General features: G+C 36.5%; 1 protein-coding gene across 2 annotated transcripts; it reads left to right on the forward strand.

The window, feature by feature from the left end:
• Positions 1-10,622: 10,622 nt before the first annotated feature.
• Positions 10,623-16,118, forward strand: endos (endosulfine alpha). 2 transcript variants are annotated; one of them, XM_073091107.1, is made up of 4 exons: positions 10,623-10,722; positions 12,201-12,248; positions 13,081-13,197; positions 13,844-16,118. In XM_073091107.1, the coding sequence occupies exons 2-4, from the start codon at positions 12,210-12,212 to the stop codon at positions 14,033-14,035; spliced, it is 348 nt and encodes a 115-aa protein (XP_072947208.1). In that variant the 5' UTR covers positions 10,623-10,722; positions 12,201-12,209; the 3' UTR covers positions 14,036-16,118. The 2 variants fall into 2 exon arrangements, with proteins under 2 accessions (XP_072947208.1, XP_072947199.1); XM_073091098.1 differs by having other exon boundaries at positions 10,626-10,804.
• Positions 16,119-16,120: the final 2 nt, after the last annotated feature.

Here is a 16,120-nt window from a genome sequence, read left to right on the forward strand (position 1 = left end):
TCGAATAAGATCCCAATACGCGCACACCATCGTATTGGAGCCTGGAACGTAAGAGGCTTAATCAAAACAGGCAAGCTTAGCATCGTGGAAAAAGAAATGGAATGCCACCATTTAAGCATCTTAGGCATCAGTGAAACACACATTCGTGGAAATGGTCATTTTTCCACAACAACCGGCAACACATTCTACTTTTCTGGAGCTGAATCAGAGAGCACCCATGGCGTCGGCATCCTAGTTCCTCCCAATATCAATAAGTCCGTTCTCGGGTACAATCCAGTCTTTGAAAGAATCATAACTCTGAAGCTGAATTGCAAACCTTGCAATCTACACATTGTCCAGGTTTACGCACCAACGGCACAAGCTTCAGATGATGACATCGAAAGATTCTATGGATTGCTAGAAGAAACTCTGAACAAAATTCCAAACCGGGAAATCACCCTCATACTTGGAGATTTCAATGCCAAAGTTGGAAACACTGCCGTTGATGATCACATCCGTCAGCACGTGGGCAAATATGGCATTGGCGAAAGAAATGAGCGGGGAGAAAGGCTTCTAAGCTTCTGTGTAGAAAGGAACCTCACCATACTGAACACAAACTTTCAGCACCATCCTAGAAGACTCTACACATGAAAGTCCCCAGGCGACCGACATCGCAACCAAATTGACTACATACTAGTTAGCTGTCGCTGGAGGTCGTCTGTCAAAAACACCAAGACATTTCCAGGAGCGGAATGCGGCTCGGACCACAATTTGCTAGTCACGGAGTTTGCCCTCCGTATGAAAAGACGCAGAGGTCCACAAACGAAGCCGGCCTATCTCGAGATCTCAGAGCAGTTAGCCTTTCAAAACTCGACTGAGATAAAACTCACAAATGAACCTCCCTCATTAGAAGATGACTCTAACTCACAATGGACGAAGCTGAAAAATCACATTAACGCAGCTCTAGATGAGGTGAGGTTAGTCAGAAGACCGGACAGAAAGGCAAAAAGTTACATCTCGCAACCTACGTGGGATCTCATACAACAGAGGAAACATCTAAAAATGAACGGACTTCAAAGCCCCGATAATGCCACGCTTACTCAATCCTCTGCAAAACCATTGACGCACGATGTCGGTCAGACAAAAACAATTACATAGAGAACATCTGCAAAGAGATTGAGAAACATTCGACGAAGGTTCAAACGGCAGACCTTTTCAAGAAAGTCCGTTTGCTAACTAAACAGTTCAAACCAAAAACTTGGCTCATAGAAGACGCTGACGGACATGTTCTTCATGAACTGGATAAAATAGCTGAACGTTGGAGGGGTTATTGTGAAGAGCTATACAGTAATCCCGAAGGCACTTGTACAAATTCGTGGCATACGAACTGGACCTCGATCGACCTAGAACCAGACATCCTTCGCACAGAAGTCACAGCCGCGCTGAAGTTGCTCAAGCCGAGGAAAGCCCCCGGACTCGACAGCATAACTACTGAAGTCCTTCAATCCTTGGGTGACAAAGGCGTGGATGCACTACACATGATATGCAATAACATCTGGCGCACCGGGACGTGGCCCGAAGACTGGACCAAATCTGCCATAATTCCCCTGCATAAGAAAGGGTCCACGAAAAAGTGCGACAACTACAGCACCCTCTCTTTAATATCGCATGCCAGCAAAATCTTACTCCATATTCTGAACCGTCGCCTCAGACACTTCTTAGACTGGCAGATACCGGAGGAACAGGCAGGTTTTGTGAAGGGCAGAGGTACTCGGGAACATATTCTGAATGTCAGGCAACTGGTTGAGAAGGCTTACGAGTTTGATGCCCCTTTTATCATGTGCTTCGTCGACTATACAAAAGCCTTCGACTGCGTCAACTGGGGAAAACTTTGGGAGGTTCTGCGAGAACTAGGGATACCATTGCACCTGGTCGCCCTTCTTGAAGCCCTGTATTGCAAAAGCCACGGGGTTTCAAAAATCGATGCAACTTTGTCAAAACCCTTTAAATTCGGAAAAGGCGTGAGACAAGGATGCATCCTGTCCCCAATTCTGTTCAATTATGGCACATTATAAGGCACACAATGGATGGCTGGGAAGGAGGTGTTACCGTAGGTGGAGTGAAGATCACTAACCTACGATACGCAGATGATACTACCCTCCTAGCCGCCTCAGAAGCCGAAATGATACTTTTGCTGGATCGGATGGAACACATAAGTGGTGAACTGGGCTTAAAGATAAACAAAGAGAAGACTAAACTGATGGTGGTTGACCGAACAAATAAACTGGAGCTCACTGGAGCGTTGAACCTCGAAAGAGTAGACCATTTTAATTACCTGGGCTCCAGCATCTCTAACACCGGCTCGTGTGATTTAGAAATCCGTCGTAGAATTGGAATGGCCAAGGGCGCCATGGGCCAACTAAAAGGAATATGGAAAGATAGGAACATCAGGAACAATACCAAGCAGAAGCTTGTCCGAACGCTAATATTCTCCATATTCCTTTATGGAGCCGAAACATGGACGCTCAGAGCAAATGACCGAAAACGTGTGGACGCGTTCGAGATGTGGTGCTGGAGGAGGATGTTACGTATTCCCTGGACAGCTATGAAAACTAATGTGTCAATACTCAAGGAACTCAAAATATCAACTAGACTTTCGACCATCTGCCTACAGCGAGTCCTTGAGTATTTCGGCCATATTGCCCGGAAGAGTAGCGACAATCTCGAGAAGATAGTCATCACCGGCAAAGTCCAGGGAAAGAGACCGCGCGGACGTAGTCCGATGCGCTGGTCGGATCAAATCCGCACAACTCTCAATAGCAAGATGCATGATGCCATCCACGTTGCTGAGAACCGGAACCGTTGGCGCAATATAGTCCGGGATAAGGTGATCCGTGGAGGGGGTCACGACCCTCAGCATTGAGGACAGCGACGCATGGAGGAGGAGGATAAGGGTTGTTCACCCTTAAGGCGAAAGGATAGGCCAAACTACGACATAGACCTCTCTTTAAAGGCCTACTACTACTAGACGGATTGATCAAATTAAAAAATAAAATATACCTAATATGCATAATATAATAAACTTTAAATTTTAAGTTTATTTTTATCATTATTTTTGGTAGTTTTTAAGAAAAAAAAAATCTATTATATCGTCTATATATTTGCAGGAATTTGCTTACTGCTTCCAAAGGACTGAAGCGATTTAAATGTTTTTTTTCACATTATTATAGACAATTTATTGCTTTATTAAATTTAAGTTCAAAGTTTTGCAAAATGACTACTTAAGTGCTATTAAATCAATAACACCATATTATTCTTTCGCAGATGGCGCCGCGACTGTCTTAGACGCGTGGGCCAGTCTTACCCAAGCGTTCGCACGGGGAGGTTGTGTCACATGTCAGCGCGCTCCGCTCTCTACACTTTGCGTCAAAGAGTAAACAGTTCAGACAGTGCATTTGGTACAAAGCTTGGATGTTTTTAATATAAATATTTTTATTAGCGTGCAAATAACTTTGTAAATACTTAGATTTTATTGTTTTAGTAAGTAGACACCTGAATATACATATTTTTATTAGTGTACAAACTCTTCGTAAATAGTTAATTATAATTAAATATTGTTGTAATTGCGAGTGGACTCTGAATATTTTTGAATATAAGATGCCACTCTAGATCAGCTAGCGAGACAACTGAATGTCCAAATTGCACCCTGTGGTCTTTTTGTAGACGAAGTAATTCAATTTCTTGGAGCCACACCCGATGGCTTGATTGGGGCCGATACTATTGTCGAAATTAAATGCCCTATAACAGCATACAATAAAAATGTCAGAGAAGCTGTAGAGAAAAAGAAAATACCGTTCTATAAAATTAATAAAGGAGAGATGGTTATAAACAAAACGCACGCTTGGTATTTTCAAATACAGGGACAATTGCATATAACCAAAAGACCAAAATTTTTGCTTGGCATTTGGACGGGAGAGGATCGGCCTTTACAGACAGAATTGATTCCCAAAGACTTTTTTTTTTTTATATTTGAACCTGACGATAAAGCAGACGTGCTACCTGATGGAAAGTAGTCAACGTGGCCTATGGACATTTGCAACACCAGAGGAGTCGCCAATGCATCGCCGGCTTTGAAGGAGAGCTCTTTTTGCACCTTTTTTGAAGAGCCCCATGTCATAGCGCTCCGGGAATACCTCAGAAGGAAGTTCATTCCACATCTTGCACTTCCGTGGCAAGAACGTCCGCGCAAATCGAACCGTGGAGGACCGCCACGAGTCCAGTTGGTGTGGATGGAACTTCATCCTTCGGCGAGTGGTGCGATGGAGGAACGGTGATGTAGGCACCAGGTCAATTAGTTCCTGGGAACACTCACCATTGTAAAGCCGGTAGAACACGCAGAGGGAACCTATGTCCCTCCGTAAACTTAAAGGTTGTAGCTGATCGGAAATCCTCGGGTCGTTGACGATTCGTACTACGTACATTTTATACAGAATGTCTACTTCCAGAACTGGTCGATCCCAGGTTCCCACGAAATATGAAAATAAGAGATCCCCAATACATTCAAAGCGCGATCGAAGAAAAAAAATATAAAGAAAAGCGAAAACATACGAGTACAGAAAATAACGATAAATCTGGCAAGCCAAAGAAAAAAACAAAAACTTATAGGAAAATAAAATGAAGAAGATATACGGAAGTCAAGCTCCAGTAAAATAAACACAGAAGGAAAAAAAAGTACCTGTAAATTAAACTATTAATATATGGAAGTCAAATTCTAACCAAAGCAATACAGATGAATCTATACTGTATCTATATGTATTTAGAATCTACGTTGGTTAGAGATTTAAAATTTACCGAGTTTTGATTGATTTAACGAAACTGCAGTGTTTCCGCAAAAAGAGAACTATCGTATTCATAGTGATTTGATGTGATTTTTATGCACAGCCGTGAAATCGGGTCATTTTCACGTTGTTTTCGATACTCATAATGAAGACAAGAACGTTTAGTGACTTTCTGTTCGTTTAGTAAATTTAAGATTTTTATTTTAGCTTCGTGATGTTTCGTCGAATAGCTAGAACCCTTGTCATCATCCCTATAAAATGGAGAAAATGCCATTTAACATTAAAAATCTTAAAATAAACGATAGCTATAAAATGGTACTTTCAAGACTGTTTTTAAACGGTCTAAACGAAACGTTCAATAAAGATGTTATTTCCACATTTCAGTTTTTTATTAGAATAAGCACAATAAAAAAGTGTACCTTTTAAAAACGCATATGGCACATCTGTGGAACCGGTTCCTTCCACTCACTGTGCAACCGGCTCCCGGTCACATCACAGACAAGCGGTATAATTTTTTAACACGCTTTTATTAGCTTCAGACGTATGTATGTTGGTATTTTAGTATGTAACGGAATCTTTGAACATGATTTTAACCCCCTTCAAAACGTCGGATTAACTCGAAACTTGGCATACTTATTAAGGACCGATGACAATTCAATATTTTAAACATTAATAGTTTTGTACCATTGTCCTTATCAACATCCTCAGGATTAACGATTTTCGAGGCGAGATTTTTCAAGCACCTTCAGCAAAGTTCATCGCAACTTTAGATTGCAAATAATAATTATTGCTATTTAGTTTCAATAGGCGTAATTTATATATCGTGATTTTTAGTTTAGAAAATAATAATGTTATTTCCCTATAACTCAAATGCTCTGAAACATATCTATAATGCCCTCTTGTAGAATGATTTTTAGGATTCCGTACTCAAAGGTTAAAACGAAACCCTCTGCGGTCTGTTCGTCTGTCGTTGGTCTTTATCTCTTAAATCGTAATAGATAGACACTTGATTTTTTTACAAACAATGAATAATGGTGGTCGCTATAACGAGAAATACTAAAAATTAATAAATAATTATAGTTCAAAAAACTAAAAAACACGCTTTTATGATAAAATCAACTAAAAAGTAGAAAATAATTTTCAATCTAAGAATCAATTAAGGAACAGTAAATAGTATAATTGTGGAAAAAGTGTGGGGTGCTCCATTTATCAGGTTCGAAAAGCACCCCACACTTTTTCCACAATTATACTATTTACTGTTCCTTAATTGATTCTTAGATTGAAAATTATTTTCTACTTTTTAGTTGATTTTATCATAAAAGCGTGTTTTTTAGTTTTTTGAACTATAATTATTATTTCACAAAATAAATTAAAATTTTCCTAACTTTAATACTTATTTAAAGAAGTAATTGGTTAGTAATGAAAATTAATGACAGTAATGAAGATTTAAAAAAAATCTCCAATTTCACTTTTACAACAATAACTATACTTACTAAACAATATTCTATTCAGGAAATAAGCACTGCAAATATTTGAAGTCTGCTTACATTCAATCGTTTTATGATGATAGAAGTTCATAGGTGACAAAAATGCTTCGAACGCATCTGTTTCAAATACTCTTTGACTTTCGGGGAGTGCGCGTGCGCGCGAGGCAGTAATCGCTGGCTGCTTACTGCCTACCGTGTCGTGTTCGATTCTCAAGGACGTTGGGCTATCATTTCGCCTTAACATGTTTTATTTATATGGCAACACAACATTTGCCAGGTCAGCTAGTAATTATTTAAAGATTTGAAAATTTGAAGGTCACTAAAGCTTTGTTCTAATAAAAGAATTGTAATATTAATAATGTGCCCTTGAGACAAACTCAATGCTAGTAAAGTGTATACTTACAAAAAACTAAAAGTTTACATGAAGACCTTGATATTTCAGGTATTTTTCAGTAAAGTTGACATAGAGATATTTTAAAAAAGAACTTCCTCTTTCATCAATTGTTTTTGGTTCACACTTGTTCACACTTCAGTAAAAAAAAATATGGCTCTCATTTTATTGTGGTTAGACAAAAATGATAAGTAATTTGTTAAAAATGCTATTGTGATGACACACTAGCGATAATGGGACATGGCTACAGCGCAATAGCAATTTACGTAGATTTTAATTCACACCATTGACTGAATGAATACCTATTACCAAATTAAGTAAATAAACTTAAATTGTTGATACTTTGATACATAGATAAGTACAGTATAAGCAGAGATTAGTGGTACTTATAATATAAGTATAAGTACTAATCTATGCTATGATAGCGCAAATTGCAAATCAGATATTTAGTTTATTATGCCGCCATCCCATCCGAATAAAGCAAAACGATTTTTTTTATATATATAGGAGTAGCAGACGAGCATGCAGTCCACCTGATGGTAAGTGGCTACTGCCGCCCATGGACATTTGTAATCAACCCCAGATATGTCCAGAAATTCCTACCTGAGGTCGACAACAGATGCGCCGCTACCCCTGAGGACTAAGCTGGAACGCCTCGGAAAAGTATGTCTCCCTTACCACACCCTTCAAAACGGAACACAGCAGCGCTTAACACTGTTGTTATTAGGCAGAAATAGGTGTGGCGGTGGTGCCGCCGGAGCCGAACCTCAAAGAGTTCTACCACCTTTCTGGCCACCTATTACTCTGGCCACCACAATAGTTTTTGCAACTTAACAAAGTAAATGTTTATACCTACCTGCTGAAACTCAGATCACTTATAATTTGCTGTTGCTCATACTTATAAAAACTCAGATAAAAAGTTAAGTTTAGTTTTATGTATTTTATAATAATCCCTAAAAATAAAGAGTATTCAACAAATTATTGACTTACCTTCTTTATGCTTATAGTTCCCGCACTGTGCATTATCTTATCGTAATACATTATAACATTATAAATAGAAAAAAAACAACTTCCCCACAGTATTAGGATCTATATATTTGTACCGTGAGACCGTGACTTCCCGTTGCCATTGTTGCCAACCATTTATTAATAATATATGTTTTAAATCTTGATCGCATTAGGAATGTCGAAAAATATCGATATTATTAATTTGATGTATCGATTTTTTTGTCGATATATGCAAAGAGTATAGTAGTCTATATAGGAAGATATACGGATTTTAAATTATATGTACATACGTCCACACCACCTGTGAAATAGTGTACTCAGCGCGTTTTTTTAATGTGGTTTCCCTGGGAGTACTATTCCACGAACCTTTATGGTTTTATGGTTACTATTGGTTACGCACAATACTACAAGTGCGAGCGAGAGTTCCGATATGCTCATAAGTGTGAACGAGAGATCTGATAAAAATGATTTATGACTCACTTCGCACTACGCATTTATTATTACTTATATACTGGATACTGATACACTATATGTAATATCTAATATTAGATCATAATACACTCCAATGATAACTAGATAATACACATAAAATCAAATGCCATTTTTAACTGTCACTTCAGAGTTTCCAACTAGATTTTTTTGTACATAATAAACAGCTTCGATCACTAATAAGACCTAGATACACAAGTACTTATTAGTAATCGAAGATAAACAGATAAAATCTCATATTTTGCCTTCTCGTTTAGTACGGTTGTATAACGTTGCTTCGGTAGTTTTAGCGCGGACGATACCAGTATGAAACTGAGATGGTGACAACATCTATTACGGCAACATCTATTATCTTACCTACCGGCAAAGAGCCCACCGGTACCTATCTCGTATGCCGCGTCAGCGTTCGCATTATAGGGGTGGGTCCCTACCCCCTATTATTCGGGTCTCAAGGGTACCCTATTTGCCGGGCAAATTCTCATGGGGGTGAATACCCCCTGGATTTTTAATATTTTTTCATAATAATATAATATTGTTAATAATATTATAATATAATGAGACAACATTAAAATTATACCGACCCCGCTGTTTAGCGGGGGGTACGGAACGCGCTCAAATTACCAAGCTGGTAGCCTCCTCCCACAGACCTATAGGTCTGTGCCTCCTCCTGATGGTCGGATGGAGAAAACAAACTTGAGAGCTCCAGCGGAAACTGCCACCCAAATACAGTGCGACCAAATCGCTGTGTTCTCTTTGGTGTTAATAAATAAGTTTATACCCTTCAACGCAGAACACAGAAGCGCTTAACCAAAGCGCTTAACAGCAGTGTTAAGTGCATTACTAATAGGGAATATGCATGTGATTTAGATTTGCTTGTTATTTTTTTCCTCGGTACATTACGGTCCTGAAATTACATCTAAACCATTATTTTTTCTTTATTTCGTGTTATATTGTTTAAAACTTTAATCAAAAATCGTAAATTATGCGCGCGAAATTCAAATTTGCGAAACGCATTCCCATTGGTCGAATCGAAAAATGACGTCACATAGCGTGTTACGATGTTTATCGGCGTCGATATTCAAACTGTTTGAGAGAAAAATTGTTTTTGTCTATATTCCTACAGTGTTATTTATTACCTAGTGCGATTTTTCTACATAGTATTATTAGGAATAATCAAGAACAATGATTGAAAGTAGTTTTGTCAAATGTGCACAATCGGACTATTTACCTAAAATATGCAAAATGAATAAACTGGTTTTTATGCATAGGTCAATTCGGAAATATTTAACTGATCATAACTTATTATGTTAATATTCTTTTTTTTTATAATATCGGAGTAGCAGACGTGCATACAGTCCGCCCATGGACATATGTAATCAACCCCAGATAGGATTAGATATTCCCACCTAAGGTCGGCCACAGATGCGCCGCTACCCCTGAGAACTAAGCTGGAACGCCTCGGAAAAGTCTGTCTCCTACCACACCCTTCAAACCGGAACACAGCATTACCTAACACTGCTGTTATTAGGTAGAAATAGATGTGGCGGTAGTGCCTCCGGAGTCGAACCACAAATCGGTTCTACCACCTTCAACCAATCACCTATCTTCACCTATCTTTATAATATTATAATAGATTATAATGCATTTTGTGTGTTTCAAATGATAGTATTTGTTGTAGAAGTCGATAAGTACCTAACGAAGTAGATGATCAATGCAATATTTTAAAATCATTTACCTAAAATTATTGTTTGTTACAGTAAATACAAATGTTAATGCGATTTTGGAGATACTATATCTGTTTCCTATAATCTTGCACCACATTTTTCGTATTTTCGCATCTTTTGCAAAAGAAAAAACACTATATAATGTATTTATAGTAGTGGTTTTGCACAATAACTCTTGGAAATATTTAAAAAGTGTTTATTTAGCCTTTCCCATTATGTAAATAGCGATGAAACCTGAAAACCTTTAATAATACCTTTATGTGCATACAGTTATCATCAATATTAATACAAAACACGCTACGTGACGTCATTCAAAGAGCGCGTAAAATGGCGGCGTTCAAATGTGTCAAATTTTATTGATACTTTAAATAATTTTTAAAAAAATATTTCAATCACTAATAAAATTGTTTATATTTTTTACTATGTTAAAACGATGTGATAAGTGGTTTAAAATAATAAAATAAAAATGTGCATATTCCCTATTACTGTACATGCATTTAACAATATAAGAACTGGCTGTGTCTTCCTATATGGTTACTATACTGTTTGGCTGGTGCCATCGCTATCGAATCATAAAGGGTTCTACCACCTTCAACCCCACACCATACCCGTCAAATAATGCATATACCCTATTATTTGTATATTTATCGCAATAAATGATTTAATTTAAAAGTGTCATATAATAATACCGAGAAGACCGACTTCGAAATCTGGCAACATTTTTAAACGCCATTTTTCGCTTCAAAGTGATTCAGATCAAAAGAAATTTACAATTGTTGATAAGTTTCTTTCTTGAAGTAATTGCTGTATGTATTTTTTTCTTTAAATTGATTCGAGTGTTGAGAAATATACAAAAGGAATTGATATTGAGATCAAATTAAATTCAAGGTAAACATTCTGTAATTTGTCAACATACCGTGTTCTTAAATCCAGTTCACAATAAATTTAATACGGCATGTGTTGGGTATTGATGTTTCAAATTTGAATACATGAAAAATAAATAAATGTGCATGTATAATAGTATTTCTTTAAAGTTTATTAAACATTGATTGAAGCGGTAATTTAGCCGTTAGTCTCCATTTTACATTATAGAAGACTTAAATTGAGTGGAGGGTACACTACAAAGAGAAGAGTATTATTTAGGGAACAACTGTTTGTTAAAATATGTTTAAATATTGCTTGATCAAGTACTACTATTATACACTACGCGCTGATGACGTCACGTCCATACGATAATAATACGAGTAAATATCCATAAAACATATACTATATTACTATATGAAGTATAAGTATGGTCCACATGATTCAATCAATATCCAAATAAAATAAACTTCATGTCCTGAGCTACTGTGATTGATTGTATATGTTAATAAATACTTTTAAATAAATATTATTATTTGGTTCTCTTAAAGTAGTTATTCTGCTCATCTCAACTCAATTCTTCATATCCAACACTATTAAAATTTTACAATTAAAAGGAAGATTTAGAACTTTATACGGTCCAATTTTATACTACCTTTTAACCTTTGATTACAAAAAACAATCTGTCAAATTATAAACAGTGGTTCACTTGAAGTTGGCCGCAACCTTTCTCCGAGCTTCCCACCTCAAGTCAGACCACCCTAAGTATTAAGAGTATTAATTAATATAGCGTTAATTTATAATTCCAATCCCTTATAACGTTTATGCTACTGATATCATTTTGTAATGGCTGATGATGGCCAACTTGAAGTGAACAAGTCTAAGTAAACAATCATTTGCATAATCATAGTGTGTTTTTTGTGTTGGGTGTGTATCCTACGAATACTGTGTAATTGGGCATTTCATTTAGTAATATTTTGCGAGGCCATTTCAACAAACCATGACACTGAGCTCAATTTTATGAATCATGCTCAATTTTGAAGGTGGTAGAACCCTTTGTGGTTCGACTCCGGCGGCACCACCGCCACACCTATTTCTACCTAATAACAGCAGTGTTAGGCGCTGCTGTGTTCCGGTTTGAAGGGTGTGGTAAGGGAGACAGACTTTTCCGAGGTGTTCCAGCTTAGTCCTCAGGGGTAGCGGCGCATCTGTGGCCGACCTCAGGTAGGAATATCTAATCCTATCTGGGGTTGATTACAGATGTCCATGGGCGGCAGTAGCCACTTACCATCAGGTGGACTGCATGCTCGTCTGCTACTCTTATATTATTTAAAAAAAAAAAAAAAGAAAAAATTAAATATGATAGTGTATTCTATAAATTACCATGTTTTAACGAAAATATGATTCCAAATTTCTTTTTCAGCTCCTCAAAATGAGTGACTCTCCAGACCAAAATGAACCTCCAAAAGATGTAAGTTGTATTCTTTTAATATATGGCTATGCTTGATTTGTATATATGTGATTGTATCTAGATACATTAATGTGGCCGTGTTTTTGGTTTTAGAGTTAACCACTTTCATACCTTTACAGTTATCTGTACTCTAATACAAGGTAATGATTTGTGAGCATATAATGTAATATGTAACTATTTGGCACAACATATATCCTAAATGGCTTGACAGATTCTAAAAGAGTGTTGTTGGATTCATATACCAGAAAATATGTTGCAGGAATAAATAAAATAACATTTTTAAGCAGTCAGGTCTTTGTTTTACAATAATTATTGCTAGTTGTTTCTTCGAAACCTATAAGAGATATGAAGACAACAGATCTTCAAAGACGGCGTTGTAATAGCTTCACCTCTGTTGTTGCAAATGTCCATTGACAGAGTTGACTACATTCCATCGGGTATCATGTCTGCTTTATCCGTAGGCTCAACTTTGAATAAAAATACTATTGAATAACTATGGTATTAGGAAATAATTAATGCCTTGAATCATTAATTATAGAAAGATAGCTTTTATTAATCACAAAACCAAAATATACACATTTATAGATGGTCTCACGGCACCATTCTTATCATCAAGGGTTCAACTCTATTGGTGCTATAACTTTTTTCATGAAAAACCTAAATATCCTTTTATAATTTCAATCCAGCACTTAAGTGGAGTCATCTTCATTTTTAGATGTTTATATATATATCAACTTTAAATCACTCTCCAGCTAAGTTTATGCCACATACTAAGTAAGGATTGCCTTTCAGATGTCTTGAGTGAACTCTAGTGTTTATATATTCCTTTCAGCCAAAAGAATTGGAAAAGTTAGAAGAGGCTAAGCTGAAAGCAAAGTTTCCAAATGCAATGTTGGGTAGAGGACCTGGAGGCCATTCTGCATTCTTACAAAAAAGGCTAGCTAAAGGCGTAAGTAGTTTTACACCACCTATTATGTAATTATTTTTAGGATCTTGTTTCCGTCATGCATGCTTCTTGCATCCAATCATTTCATAGACACATCATTGTAAGCTACACTCACATTGGACAAGGAGAGACTGCAGCAGGTTATTTTACATGTGTAGATGAGTACAGAGAAATTAAAACAACATGAGAAGAAATAGCATCTATTGTGAAAAATGCAGCACATACAAATACAGTTCTGGTGCTGAGATAAGACTTTTGGATAATTCGGATTTAGCTAGGAGTCCTGCATATCCTCTCCGCTGCCCCCGTGGCAGAGAGGAACCCATTTAAGGATTTCACCACGAAAAAAAGGTTCACAGCTAATCAATGATAAGTTCCTGTAGATCACTCTTAAATAATAACTTAATGACAGGTAAAAAATAACACCGTGAAGTTAGCAACTATATTTTATTTTACTTATATTACTAGATTCTTCACGATTCACGAAACCGCAATACGCGGTTTCGTTGACGTTGTACAGGGGCGCGACTGAAAATCGTAACGTAAGTTCTTAGCCTTGCTTGGCCTCATCTAAAAAAGATACTCCCACTGAACTGTGGATTTGCATCTACAGTGACATGCCAATATATTGTGTTTATTTTATTTTCAGCAAAAGTTTTTCGATTCTGGTGATTATCAAATGGCAAAGCAGCGGCCGGGCAACCTGGCCGCGCCGTTCAAGGCGCCCGCCGCGCCCGCCAAGCTGCCCACCGGCGACGCCATCCCCACGCCCGACACCGTGCCGCTGCGCAAGACCTCCATCATCCAGCCCAAGTTCCAGCCGCCGAGCCAGACCTCCTAGCCTCGTCGCCGTCCCCCAGAGGCTCCGTCGAACAGATGCCGCACTGCACTAGCCAACTTTCATCGCAATTAGCATAACGGTCTGCCGCAAAAGAGGACTGACTTATGAGCTACATTGTAGTGCAAATATTCTAAAACAAATTATTTTTAAAGAGGTTTCTTACGGAGCTGTATTAATTTATGTAATATTGTAATTTGTTTATACTTTTATTTGCATCAATACTCTTTTGCGGTGTACTTGAGCAATTAATTCTACTCTTAATTATCGCATAAATTGAATATTAAAAAATATTGTGATATATATTTCCTACATCAAACTTTATTAAATGCTATTTTCTATTGTGGCTAAATTTCCGTAATAAGAAATGTTTTAGAAGACTGGAGAGTAACATTTAGAAGTTAGTTCAAAAACTTTGAAGAGCTCTTCTATGTTTCTTTTTATTTCTATAATTAATAACACATACACGTCATTGCTTTTTATAAAATAGGTGAGTATTTTCAGCACGAAAAACATTTTACGTAATCATGTCATTATTGCATTTTGATTAGTGCTTGAAACGTTTTTGTATAAGGAACGAATATATTATTTTTATATACAAAACCTATGTATTGTTATATATGAATAGAAACCACATGTTCATTGCTTTGTACCATTATCTAGTTATTCCTTCTGAGTTGAGTAGTGTTCCTAGTAAGTGGGGATATTTAGGAACATTCGCAAATATTTTCTATAATGCAACACAACATACTGCATATTTGAGGTCTTGTTCCTTAGCCTTTTACTGCTGGTTTTGTTAATTTAGTTTTTTCTCAAGTTAATTCAATGTTTTCTAGCTTAGACGATCAAAATGAATAATTTCTTACAATAACTAATCCTATACTTTTGTACTCCTAAAATGTTTTGTGTCTGTGGTATCACTGGATGGATGTCTTTTTGGTAATTTCAATATTCATTACTGCTTATTATATATACCTTGGCACGTCATGCCATGTCATGTACTAGACTCATGGAGTGTAATAAATGCATTCTATAGTATAAATTGTTATAATATTATTTTGTCATGTTTCTAGTGGGGGTTTCTCTTTTATTGTTTGAATGTCTTGAATATAATTCGATAGAGAGACTGCATAGTAGGACCCTAGAAATAAGGTGTCATATCCATTAGAGTGTACAAGGTGTTGTTGTAAATAGCCTTCCTAACATATTCAAACAAGTTATTTGGCTTAATAAAAGTACAGAGCTTGTATCCTTCACTGATTAATATATTAAATGCTTAAACTCTCCCGCCAACAAGAACAGCAGAGTGGGACGGAGGTAGATCATATTGAATTGAAAGAATTGTCTGTGTTTTTGTTTTGCTATATCTATAATCGACATCATTTTGCTTGTAATTGATCAATAGCAGGTTTATATTTTGTTGTAATTCATAAATAAATTTAGTTTTGTGTTTGCCATAGAACATATGTTTTATCAAAAACAACAAACTGTATATAAATATAGTAATTTGGTAAGCGAAAAGTAATCTTAATGAAAAACCGAGGCTTGGTTGTTTATAGCTATATAACTTCATGTTGTGATAATATATGCATTTTTCAAATGTTTACTGATAACAAAATTTTAATCCAAACCGTAACATCAATGTTGAATAAAAAATTATTGAAAAAAGTCTTAAGAAAAATAGCTCATATTGACTAAACATTTATATTATAGCTACTTAGCTAATATATTATAACAAAGGGGACATTTTCATAACTAATTTATGAACAGCAGTAAACATTTTGCATTAACATGCATTTCACTTGTATTGCAGAGTTAAGTAATAGTACTATTGATTCATTCACCATTGTGGAGGCATAAGCAGCTTAGTTTCTTGTTATACGAGTGTCAAGCAGTAGGGAATCAAAAATAAAAATTGTGGGTTATCTTCAATAAATACTTACCCCCTACTGCCATGACACAAATATTGTATACATGTTATTTGGTATGGAAAATTATGTGTCATTATATGGCACAAGACAGTGTAAAATAACAATTAAAAATTAGTTTTAATAAATAAAGTAAATTCTTGGTAAAAAAAGACAAATG

This window comes from Epargyreus clarus, unplaced genomic scaffold (assembly GCF_041222505.1).
Source record: "Epargyreus clarus isolate Ecla_fem2 unplaced genomic scaffold, WU_Ecla_fem_2.2 ptg000003l, whole genome shotgun sequence".
In the NCBI taxonomy this organism is placed as follows: domain Eukaryota; kingdom Metazoa; phylum Arthropoda; class Insecta; order Lepidoptera; family Hesperiidae; genus Epargyreus; species Epargyreus clarus.